This window comes from Typopeltis vanoorti, chromosome 24, assembly GCF_054136105.1.
Source record: "Typopeltis vanoorti isolate ZY-2024b chromosome 24, IOZ_Tvanoo_1.0, whole genome shotgun sequence".
Taxonomy (NCBI): domain Eukaryota; kingdom Metazoa; phylum Arthropoda; class Arachnida; order Uropygi; family Thelyphonidae; genus Typopeltis; species Typopeltis vanoorti.
The window spans coordinates 42,784,728-42,797,429 of record NC_143572.1 but is presented as its reverse complement, the minus strand read 5'-3'; the positions used below and the strand labels follow the sequence as shown (position 1 = coordinate 42,797,429).

Below are 12,702 nucleotides of genomic sequence, written 5' to 3'. Positions count from 1 at the left end.
GCACAGGATGTCAAAATGTTACAGGATGATTTGGATAGTTTGGAGGACTGGGCTATGAAAAATGGATGTCAATTTAATGTGGCAAAGTGTAAGGTTATGCACTTTGGGGTGAAAAGAATAGCAGCAGTATATCGCATTGGTGGAACCATACTCCAGGAGATTGATGAGGCCAGGGATTTGGGAGTGTTGGTGGATAGGGAATTGAAGTTTAGGGGGGCACATGGCAAAAGTGACTAAATCAGCTCATCAAATCACTTGGCTTCTGAAAAATACTTTAACATGCAGAGACAAACAAGTTGTTGTTCCTCTGTATCGAGCCTTGATAAGACTCCATCTGGACTACTGTGCCCAGTTATGGGCACCAGGGTTTCTTCGTGATGGGGAGGAAGTGGAGAGGATCCAGAGACGAGTGACCAAGATGATAGAAGGTCTGTGGAATGAACCTTATGAGAATAGGTTGAAGATTTGTGGGTTGCAGAGATTGGACGATAGGCAAAGGAGGGGTGATATGATTGAGACATTCAAATTACTGAAGGGTTTCTACAAGATTGATCCAGAAGATATTTTTGAAAATATGACTGGTGGTGGGAGGACTAGGGGCCATGCATGGAAGCTGGGCAAGAGCATGGTTGACAAGGGTGTTAGAGCTAGGTTTTTTACTTGGAGAGTGGTGAATGAGTGGAATAAGCTTCCAGAGTCTGTTGTGGGTGCTACGACCGTGAATGAGTTCAAGGCAAGGTATGATAGATACTGTGTCAATGTCGAATAGTTGTTCTTGACATGATGTTAGGGCCTCCCTCGATGAGTCTGTCGACTTCTTGGAGTTGCCTGGAACAATAATAATAATAATAAAGACGGCATTCAACCAGTTTTAAGTTATGGATCCAAGAGCTGGATTAGAAATAAAACACTTGATCAAAGAATAGAGACCATGGATATGAGCGTTCTGAAAAAAATTAGGAGAATGAACAGATGTCATCAATGGCAGGAACCATAATGAAAATGAAGACAGCATTAAAGAATGTGTGAGCAGAGCTAATCTAAGGTGATATGGCCACTTAAATAGAATGGATGAGGAAAGGTTAGCAAAACAGATGTTTGAAGCCAAGAGGGCAGGAAAGAAACCCAGAGGAAGACCAAGGTCTATGTGGATAGATTCAGTCAGAAGTGCCTTAGATTGGCTAGCTGGTTGGTTTATGGTTTATTGGCACAAGAACAGCAAATGTCATACTGCAATATAAGCAAAGCTTACAGCAGCACACAAAGTCAAAAGTTACAGCAATACATAAATAGCTAAGGATAAATTGGTAAATAATATATATATATATATATATATATATGCAAAAATTAAGTAATGCAATATCTACATATAAATAAAATTACATTCAAATATGTTTATCAAAGGTTAAAAACATCATGCAATCTGTCTGAGTCTGATAACATTTGCCTGAGTGTAAGATGGATTGGATAAATAGGTAAAAATTTCATTCCTTTCTCTCTCGTACAAGGTGTTGGCACTCCACCAAAATATGATAAATAGTAAGGCATGTACTGCATTTTTCACACACAGGTGGGTCATCAGCCCTCAGTAAATAGGAATGTGTAAGATGACTGACCTTTGCAGAACCTAGCAAGAACAACTTCCTCTCTTCTCTTTCTACATTGACTAGAATGCCAAAGCTTAAAGTTTAATTTGTCTATCATTGCTTCCAGCTATGATGACTGCCATTGAGAAATTAGTTTTGATCTTATAAAATGTATGTAGTCTGTAAATGGTACTGTTAAATAGTATGTTGAAAAAGTATAAGCTGATCTAGCAGCTGCAGTTCTCATTTCCCTTAATTCCAATCTGGCTAGAAATCCAGCACAACCAAACATCAAAATTAAGGGTTTTCATTTTGTACAACAGGTTTAACATCTCATATGGCACTGGATGTGGATTATACACAGGAGAGGATTTAGCCTGTAAACAGCTCAGAGTCTGTATAAATTACACGCTTTTGGTAGTGGTTTTCTTTCATATGCAACTGTGCTGAATAATTACAGCAATCAGGTGGGATCTGGATGAAAACAGTGCCTGTGTTAGCACACCCAACATGGGTGTCAGTTCTTGAGCCATCAGTATAGGTGGGCAAGAAATCAGAGTGGACTGTTCTGTGTGCATTAAACGACTGCAGGTAGACAGATGATGGAGTATATGACACTTCTGCAGTTGGCAAAGTGAGAGGATGCAGGATGGAGTGCAAGCCTGCCATGAAGGGATACAGGTATGTTTGGCATAGGCAATGTTGTCAACATTCATTCCAACAGCTTACATAGTAGCTTTAACTCACATACTAAAAGGACATACAGCAGTCTGCCATGTGCACTATTGAGCTTCCCAATGCAGAGAAAAGAGACTAGTCCACCTAGGATGATCTGGAAGAGATTATCTTTAGGACATAATTAAGAGACAACTGTTCCCATCTAAATGATAGAGCCAGTTCATTTGCTACAACATAAAAACTGAGTGGGTGATATACAGATAGTTACTGGTCAAAAGTAACCAGTAACTATCTGTATATCCTGATAATGGATGGGATCCAACTATTGCAGGTTATTCTGTCTTACAGAACAATAAACTTGAGACATAATCCAGCTTTGAATGTATAAGTGCATGATAAAGACAAAGCAATGAAGATTGATCTGCACCCCATTCAGTAGAGGATAGACAGCTAAAGAGATTCAATGCTCTCTTGCAATTTTCTCTTAGTTGACGGATGTGTACAAGGAATGTAAGTTTTCTGTCAAAGATGAGTCCAAAGAACTTGGCTTCTGTTGCTACTGGAATAACAGTTTGTCCAATTCTTAATTCAGGATCTGGGTGAAGAGTGTGTTTTTAACAGAAATGTACACAGACACATTTTTCTGTTGAAAACCTGAACCCATTACTAAGAGACCATAGAGAAACATGATCAATTGCTTGCTGAAGTTGTCTTTTAATTACCCTCATATTACAAGAGTGACAGTAAATTGTGAAGACACCAACATAAAGAGCACTGTCTGCAGTGGGAGGAGGCTGTTTAGTGAGCAAGTTAATTTGATAGCAAAGAGTGTCACTTAAGACAGTGCCTTGAAGAACACCCTGTTCTTGATATGGCTGAGATAACATACTTCCCACTCTGACTTGGAAAGCTCGCCTGGACAAAAATTTTTTAATAAATACAGAAAAATGTCCTCTGAGACCTAGGTTCTTGAGGTCTTTTAATATGCCATATCTCCAGGATGTGTCAAACCTTTTCCATGTCAAAGAAAACTGAAACCAGATATTCTTGCTTTAGGAATGCATCTCTTATACAAGTTTCTAAATGGACCAAATGGTCTAAAGTTGAATGATGTCTATGAAAGCCACATTGTGTATTGGAGAGAAGATCATTGCTTTCTAAATACCAAAGAAGTCTGGCATTAATTATTTTCTCTAATATCTCCAACACAGCTGGTCAGAGCAACAGGTCAATAATTATTTCTGTGAGTTGGGTTCTTTCCTGGTTTTGGATAACCATATTCTGTTGTGTATTAACCACGCTACTAGCCAGGACGTATATATACGTTCAAGTTACCATGGATGCGAAGTGCATATTAAAATTGTAATACCATTGACATTACATTGAACTATATGATGGATACGAAGCATATGAGGATGCGTATTTGATCCATAATAAATACGCATAAATAATGCGTATTTATGAGAACAGTAATGGGTGTCATCAAGATAGGGTATGACAGTAAAAGTGCTCTTTTTGGTTCCTCCCTAACAAATGGCTGGTTGTATGGTAGAAAAATTTCTACCATTTTTCTATCTATTGGTAGAAAAATTTAGCTTTTGTTTCTCTTCATGTGCTTTCAATATTAAAAATTCAGGAGGATATAAAGCTGTTGCTGAGACTGACAAAATTTTCTCCAAAGTTCATGCAATGGCTTTGGAACCTTTCATTTTCCGGATTTTATTCCATACAATTTTTGCACTGGGCATTTGATTAACTGATGAAATAAACTGGATCCAAGATTATTTTTTGACTCTGTTGTCTCACATAACATGCTTTGTCCCAAGCAAGCTTAAAAGCTATTAAGTTTTAAGTGGTGGAGTATCTATGAAATATACCCTATGCTGTGCTGATATTTTTTGGTTGCCTGGCATTCTGGGTTCCACTTTGGATAGAGTGGAAATTGAGATGATGTTCTTAGAATGGAGGCTGCTGCCTGTACCATGCACTCTGTTACATACTTTACTGCTTCACTGATAGGTGTTCGACTGTATCAGCATTAAATTTTGCAAGATGGGAAAAGGTGTTCCAGTCAGCCTGGTCCATTATAACCAGGGAATTACAACCGAAGAGAACATATATGAAATTGTTTTCATATATGTTCTCTTTGGCATCCCACATGAGCAGTGGAAGAATGAAAGAGGAGAACGCTGTAAGATCGATTGCAGAATATGAGTGGGTAGGCATCTGGAAAAAGTATCGAGTATTATTCAAAATGGAAAGGTCATTATTGTGAAGGATTTTTTTCAATGATACAACCTCATCTATTTGTGTTGGCCTACCCCACAGAGTATTGTGACTATTAAAGTCACCCACAAGAAGTATGGGTTCAGGCAGTTGCAAGAAAAGGTTATCAAGATTGATTTCATTTAACTCAGCACTCAGTGGTAAATAAATTGAACATTCTATAATAAGAAATCCCATGGATAACCGAATCACTACTGCTTCCAGAGCAGTATTAAGTTGGACATGATGGAGAGAAGTATGACTGCCCATTAGGATAGCTACTCCTCCATGAGCAGGACCACCTCCAGTTTTGTCCTTGTGTACAACAGTGAAATTCTTAAGGCAGGATCCTCACTGGGTCTTAAGTAAGTTTCCTAGACAGAAACAGAAAGGTTTCTGCAGCAAAATCTTGATACCATCGATATTCAGGCAAAACCCATGACAGTTCCATTGTAAAAATTTTCCTGTTGTTAGGGCACTTGTTTTGTTATGTTATGTCAAGGTTAATTGATAAGTTTAATTTACTTTCAATGGATACTGAAGTATGCATTTTTTTTTCTGTGGGGATGTCTGGTGGTTTATCTTTAAGTGATATCTTTGCCATAATATTTTTGACAAGTGGGTTCTCATTGAATGGAACCATTTTTGGAGTTGTCTCTGTAGGTCATGCGACTGACATGCTCAACAGAGAAGCACTCACAATTGTTCAAGTTCGGTGAAATTATCAAATGGTGGAATAGACATACATGTTTGAGATGCTATTGACATTCTTTTAGATGACGTTTTCTCAGCATAAAAGGATCTCAAAACAGGTGTAGCAGTGGTTAACTTCCTTTTTTGCATCCTAATATGATATATTTTGTTCCGTTTTAATTTTCACTGTTTGCTTTGGCTCGGGATCTTTTCTTTTAACTGGGCAATGCATCAGCAAACATGATATTCTATCATGTTATCATCATGACTTTGTTGAAGTTTAAGCAAGTACAGAATACAATTTGGTGAGGTTAGTCCCAAATTGACAGCAAATCTCCATTTGTTCAGTATCCAGAAATATCACTAATAACAGTGCAAGCTATAGGAAAGTGAGGATTTAACTTTGGATCAAAATCTCTGGTTGGCTCTCTACATCTCTTAGAGACTGTGCAGAGGTCTCCTCCTTTGTTATCTAGCTTCAACCTTCAGCAATCCCATGTGCCTATATTATTTGTTTATTTATTTATATGGAGTTTCCCCCTTTTTCTCCCTGTCCCTTTGAGGGGAGATTGAGCTTCCTAATGAGGGATATAGCTATGACCGTAGATCCGTGTGTTCATGGGGCCAATTTGCCTGTTCTGAAGGAAAAAACCCAAGTTTCTGGGTGAAAAAAAAAAAACCCTCTACCTCTGTATGAGACCAGCTAACTTACCTTTATTCGAAAGATACCAGATAAAGGTTCCTTCATATCACAGATAGTAATCGAACGCAGGTCTTTCTGACCAAAGGGCTTCATTTATATTGACTGATCTACAGATGCTCTCATGCCTATATTATGTCAATATTATTCTACATATATTTCAAAACCAAAATAAATAAATAAGCAAAAATCTTACCACATGAAATGAACAGCAACATAAAATTCACATTTACCATGAGGTTTTTAACAACATGCCAGAAATTTTCTGATACTGGCATGATAACTAAATTAGCTTGTGCCTGGCTTGGAGGTTTAGGTGGTTTCTCCTTAAATGCTAAAAAAAACAAGTGTTATTAAGAAAACTATTCAGATGTCAAAAATTATTCCATGTTTTTTTTTACACATTCATTAATTAATTATATCTTTTGACCAGCATTTTTAGGTATGTTCTTTATTTTGATGTTGACAATACTGCATAAGCTTTTTTTTCCCATTGTATTAGATTAAGATGAGCACTAGAACCCTACGGGAGTTGCTGAAATAAAAATATATACTAAGAGCATAATTTTCATATAATTAACTTGAAGGAGATACAAGTTTTTAATGTTGTAAGGAGATGCATCTGTCAAGATATATAATATGAAAATATAGTATTTTATCTATACATGCATTGCAAAATTCTTTCAGCAGATCTGAATTTCATAACTCTAATTATTTTTATAATAATTATAATAAAAATACTAATACAGCAACATATGTAAATTTTAATTAAAATATATTATTTCTACATGGACTAATGGGCTTCTGCAATTAAAATTCATGTATACTAATGCTAGGAGTATTAGGAACAAGAAGGAAGAATTTTTGGCTTTGGTTGGCACTTCCAGACCACAGGTTATTGGCATTAATGAAACATGGCTGACTGAAGATGATATAGCTAGTGGGATTGAATGTGAGGGGTACAGTGTGTTCAGGAGTGACAGGGAGAATAAAATGGGGAGGAGTATTATTGATGATAGCTGATGAGCTGCAGCCAAGGAGAATAGAAGTTGAATTGCAGGATAGAGAAAAGAGCACATTTGAGGCCATTTGGTGTGAGATTGAGGCTAGCAGAACAAAATATACAATTGGGTGCTGCTATAGACCAGGTGATGGAATAGATGGTGGAGATAGTATGCATAAGAAAATAGAAGAAATGAGTGGAAGGAGGGTAATTATTATGGGAGATTTCAACTATGGTAACATTGATTGGAAGGAGGAGAGGACACATGGGAGGAAGGAATTGGATTTTATGCGGTTATTAAGGGATAACTATCTGCGACAGCATGTAATGGAAAATACTAGGGGTCAGAGAGTGCTTGACCTAGTAATTGCATCTGAGGATTTGACTGTAATGAATATGACCACATTGCCACCAATTGGTGAGAGTGATCATAGGGTCTTGACTTGGGAGGTGCTAAAGGTGTGGAATTACTGGGCTGATAAGTTTAGACAAGCTTAGGAGTTTGATTGGTTCAGTGCCATGGCATGTAAAACTGCAAGGGCTAGATGTTGATGGTGCATGGAGTGCGGTTAAGAAGTCTTTGCATGAGACAATGGCTGACTGTATACTTAGAATCGAATAATAAATCAAGTAGGGATTAAATGGATGAATAACGCCATTAAGCTTGAGCTGCAAAAAAAGAAACAACTGTGGAGGGAATTTAAGGAGAAAGGTGACCTGCAGGCACATGAACGGTATAAAGCCCAGGCCAGAAGGATAACAAGTGTGGTAAGAAAAGCAAAAGTGGATTATGAAAGAACTTTAGCCATGCAGGCTAAAGAGAATCATAAACAGTTTTTTCGATATTTTGCAAGTAAAAGACAAAATGTATATGGCAGATTGATTTTAAAGAATGCCGACGGTAGGGAGGTAACTGAATCAGTTGATATAGTAGAATTACTGAGTGAGCACTTTGCAAGAGTATATCATCCAAGTGGTGACATTGCAGAAATGGAAGAACCAACAGCTTATACAGGAATTGTGGTAGATGAAGTGGAGGTGAATAGTCTATTCCAAAACCTCAATGTCAATTCATCTGCAGGACTGGATGGTATACCAACTCGTGTCGTACGAGAAGCGACTAAAGAACTGTCAGTGCCTTTGACCATTTTGTTTAATTTGAGTCTCGGGTCTGGGTTAATCCCAAGGGGGTGGAAAGAGGGGGAAAATAGTTCCACTGCTTAAAGAAGGTTCCAAGAAAAAATTACCAGCTGATCAGCATATCAGGAATTGTTGTCAAGGTCTTGGAGAAAAGAGTCAAGAGGAAAATGCAAGATTGGATAGATGAAAATATGATACTGTATGGGGGGGGACAGCATGGTTTTGTGAAGGGTAGATCATGCTTCAGTAACTTATTCACGTTCTATAACACAGTGAAGGCTGAACTGGATAAGGGCAACGGGTTTACAGTGATTCTACTGGACCTTTCTGAAGCCTTTGATAGGATACCACATGGAATTCTAATCAGTAAACTGCAGCATATGAGAATGGATATTAGTATTATTAGTAACATTAGGATTAAAGGGTACAAAGACGGATGACAAAGATGGTTTCAGGACTGTGCAATTTTGGTTATGAGGATCGGCTGAGGGAATGCGGACTGCAGAGTTTGGTGGATAGAAGAAGGAGAGGTGATATGATTGAGACTTTTAAACTGTTGAAGGTGGTTACAGGGTTGACACTGGGGAGTTCTTTCGCTTGGTTGAACAGCGGGAAGGAGTGATAACAAGAGGCCATCCCTGGAAGTTATGAAAGGAAACTGTGAGCAAGCGGGTGAGGTGTGGTTTCTTTGCATGGAGGGTGGTTGAACCGTGGAATGCATTGCCTGATAGAGTGGTGAGAGCGAGAATGGTCAATGAGTTTAAGGAGCGGTATGATAGACTTTGTGTTTCTTAGGGGGGGGTGACCTCCCCTCGACGAGTCTTGACAGACTTTATGTTCTTAGGAAGGATCTCCCATGATGAGTCTTTTGACTCCATGGAGGCCCAAATAATAATAATAATATAAGGTTGGTGAGATGGATAGGATGGCAGTTGATGGAGAGATATCAGAGAGTGATTTATTCAGGAGTAGAGTCCAAAAGACGGCCTGTGACTAGTGAATGCTCAGGATGTTAAAATTTTGCAGGATGATTTGGATAGTTTGGAGGACTGGGCTAAGGAGAATGGATGTCAATTTAATGTGGAAAAATGTAAGGTTTTGCATTTTGGGGTGAAAACATTAGCAGCAGTATATCACATTGGTGGAACTGTACTCCAGGAGATTGACGAGGCCAGGGATTTGGGAGTGTTGGTGGATAGGAAGTTGAAGTTTAGGGGACACATCGCAAAAGTGGCAAAATCAGCTCATCAAATCACTTGGTTGCTGAAAAACACTTTAACGAGCAGAGACAAACAGGTTATTGTTTGTCTCTGCTCGTTAGAGATCCTTGATAAGACTCCCATCTAGAGACTACTGTGCCCAGATATGGGCACCAGGGTTTCTTCTTGATCAGGAGGAGGTGGAGAGGATCCAGAGACGAGTGACCAAGATAAAAGCAGGACTATGGAATGAACCTCATGAGAACAGGTTGAAGATTTGTGGGTTGCAGAAATTGGTTGATAGGTGGAAAAGAGGTGATATGATTGAGACATTCAAATTACTGAAGGGTTTCTATAAGATTAATTGAGAAGATATTTTTGAGAATAGGACTGGTAGTGGGAAGACTAGGGGCCATCCATGGAAGCTTGGTAAGAGTGTGGTTAGCAAGGGTGTTAGAGCTAGGTTTTTTTACTTGGAGAGTGGTAAATGAGTGGAATAAGCTGCCAGAGTCTGTTGTGGGTGCCATGACTGTAAATGAGTTCAAGGTGAAGTATGATAGATACTGTGTGAATATTGAATAGTTGTTCTTGATATGAATAGTTGTTCTTGATATGATGTTGGGCCTCCCTCGATGAGTCTAAGGACTCCTTGGAGCTACCCATAATAATAATAATAATATTAATTATACTGTACCATAAATACTGTAATATACAGTAGTAATATAGATTAAATTCATTAATTATTCACAGTGTCATTTCAAAATTTAAATTTTATTAGAAAATATGCAGTAACAGTTTATTAAAATTCATACATACAAAGGAAGGCTGAACAATATTTTGCCCCAGTTCAATTGAGAATATGGATAATGGTAACAACAATTTTAAAATTTCCTGATCGAGGAGACAAAAAATGTCCACAGTTCTTATGTTCTGCAAAAGATAATTATGAATTCTTCAACAATGTTTACATAAGTAATTGCTTAATTTTTTTTCTCTCAATCAGAATAGTTCTCTCTCTAATATGACTATGCTACTTAAGGTATATAGAATGTATAGTTTTCCCCTTAAAGTATTAGTTCAGATAAGGGAATTTAACATTTTTTTGACTTGATCTAAACTGTGCCACAGTAACTTCAACAAATCCTAAAAGCTCAATTGATATTCCTTTCCTTTCCATGAAGACTCAAATCAATAATTAAATACTGTAAAAATCTTTCTTATCAGATAATGAAAGTTTTAATGTTCACTTGAGAATATTCATATTAATTTGTGATAGTACACAACCACATTCACATTTTAATTCAAGTTAGCGATTTAACTTCACTATTTTGGCTTCAAGGCTACATCGTGATTGGATGATGAATTTACTGCTCTTGTAAAATTGGCAATTTTTATCCATCCCCCCCCCCCTTAGAAAATTAGTGTACATTGTCATGATTTTAGTGTTTTTAACATTTTTGTTAAGATATTGCAATAATAAATATAGTTAAAAATGATGCCAAAAATGCACAAGAAATATTATTATTATTATTATTATTATTCAGGCCTCCAAGGAGTCAAAAGACTCATCGAGGGAGGTCCTTCCTAAGACAAAGTCTGTCAAGACTCATCGAGGAGAGGTCCCCCCCCCCCTGAGAAACACAAAGTTTATCATACCACTCTTTAAACTCACTGACCGTTCTCACTCCCACCACTCCATCAGGCAATGCATTCCACGGCTCAACCACCCTCCACACAAAGAAACCACTCCTTACCCTCTTGCTCACAGTTTCTTTTCGTAACTTCCAGGGATGGCCTCTTGTCATCACTCCTTCCCGCTGATCAACCAAGAGAAAAACTCCCCAGTGTCAACATTGTAACCACCTCTCAACAGTTTAAAAGTCTCAATCATATCACCTCTCCTTCTTCTATCCACCAAACCCTGCAGTCCACATTCTCTCAGCCGATCCTCATAACCATCCTTGTACAGTCCCGAAACCATCTTTGTCATCTGTCTTTGTATCCTTTCCACAGTTAATTTATCCCCTTCAAATCCTGGGGACCAAATCTGAGAACAATAGTCCAAGTGTGGTCTGATCAGAGACTTATACAACGGAATGATAACCCTCTTATCTCTGCAGGTCAGTGTCCTTCTCATAATAGCAGCAATCCACTGTGTTACCTTCACCACCTTTGCAATATGTCCCCTAAACTTCAGGTTTCTATCAATCATCAACCCCAGATCTCGTCTCTCCTACTTCCTCCAGTATAACTCCTCCCATAGAGTATGCAGCATCCCATCGATGTTTCCCAAACCTCAAGACCTTACATTTTGCTGCATTAAACTGACACCCCCATTCATTTGCCCATCTATCTAGCTTATTTAAATCCTCTTGCAGGGCTACCACATCTGCACTATTACTAATAATCCTTCCCAGCTTCGCATCATCCGCAAACAACTGAATATCTCCCTGCAATCCACTGGCTATGTCATTGATATAAAGGTTAAACAATATAGGTCCTAGTACTGAGCCCTGTGGGACCCCACTTGTAACCCTCTGCCTCCTGGAAACTGCTCCACCATACACAACTCTCTGATACCTATCAGACAGCCAATCCTGAATCCAGTTGACCAATCTGACATCCAGACCCATGTGCTGCAACTTAAATATCAGCTTATCATGTGGCACCCTGTCAAATGCCTTCGCCAAGTCTAAGAAAATTGCAGTATATGCCTTTCCCTCATCTAATGTTCTTGTAACTTTATTATAAAAGGCTAGCATATTGCTAAAACAAGAGCGTCCTTTCACAAATCCATGTTGATTCTCACAGATAACATTACCCTCATCTGCCCAATGCTGTACACGGTCGCTCACTACTTTCTCCAAGATCTTAACAACTACTGATGACACACAGACTGGCCTATAATTAGACACTTCCAGTCTGTTACCACCCTTATGCAATGGCACTATCTTACCTTCCTTCCATTCCCTGGGCACCTTTGCCAAAGCCAGACTTTCATTGAAAAGCCACGTTAAAGGTACTGTCAATTCCCTAGCACATTCTCTCAAAACTCGTGGCGAAATACCATCCAGTCCCATAGCTTTACTGACATCCAGAGTACTCAGTATCTGAAACACACTCTCCTCCTGTACCTCCAGACCTCGTACCAGTCCTATCCCTCTAGCATTAAAACTGACTCCTCTAGGATGAAATACTCCAATAACGTGTTCATTGAACAATTCCACTATGTCCTCTGCATCAGTCACTCTATTCCCATTTTTATCCCACAATATCATTCTTCCACAGTCATTTCTCCTCCTACTGGCCACATAGCTAAAAAATTCCCTAGGATTTTCTTTGTATCTTAGGGCCAATCTCCTCTCATATTCCAGTTTCGTTTACCACACTAGTCACTCTTCTGGCCTGTGTCTTATATTCCTCATGCATCTCTTCACC

The 12,702-nt window shown here is 38.6% G+C and overlaps 1 protein-coding gene across 3 annotated transcripts in view; it reads right to left on the bottom strand.

The window, feature by feature from the left end:
* The window catches only part of LOC150093134 (choline/ethanolamine transporter flvcr2a-like), a 203,069-nt gene that overhangs the window by 89,792 nt on the left and 100,575 nt on the right, over positions 1-12,702 (bottom strand). For all 3 annotated transcript variants that reach the window (XM_090413323.1, XM_090413325.1, XM_090413322.1), the window contains exon 5: positions 6,119-6,256. In XM_090413323.1, the coding sequence (XP_090269449.1) occupies positions 6,119-6,256 (138 nt within the window). The remainder of the gene's footprint in view (positions 1-6,118; positions 6,257-12,702) is intronic.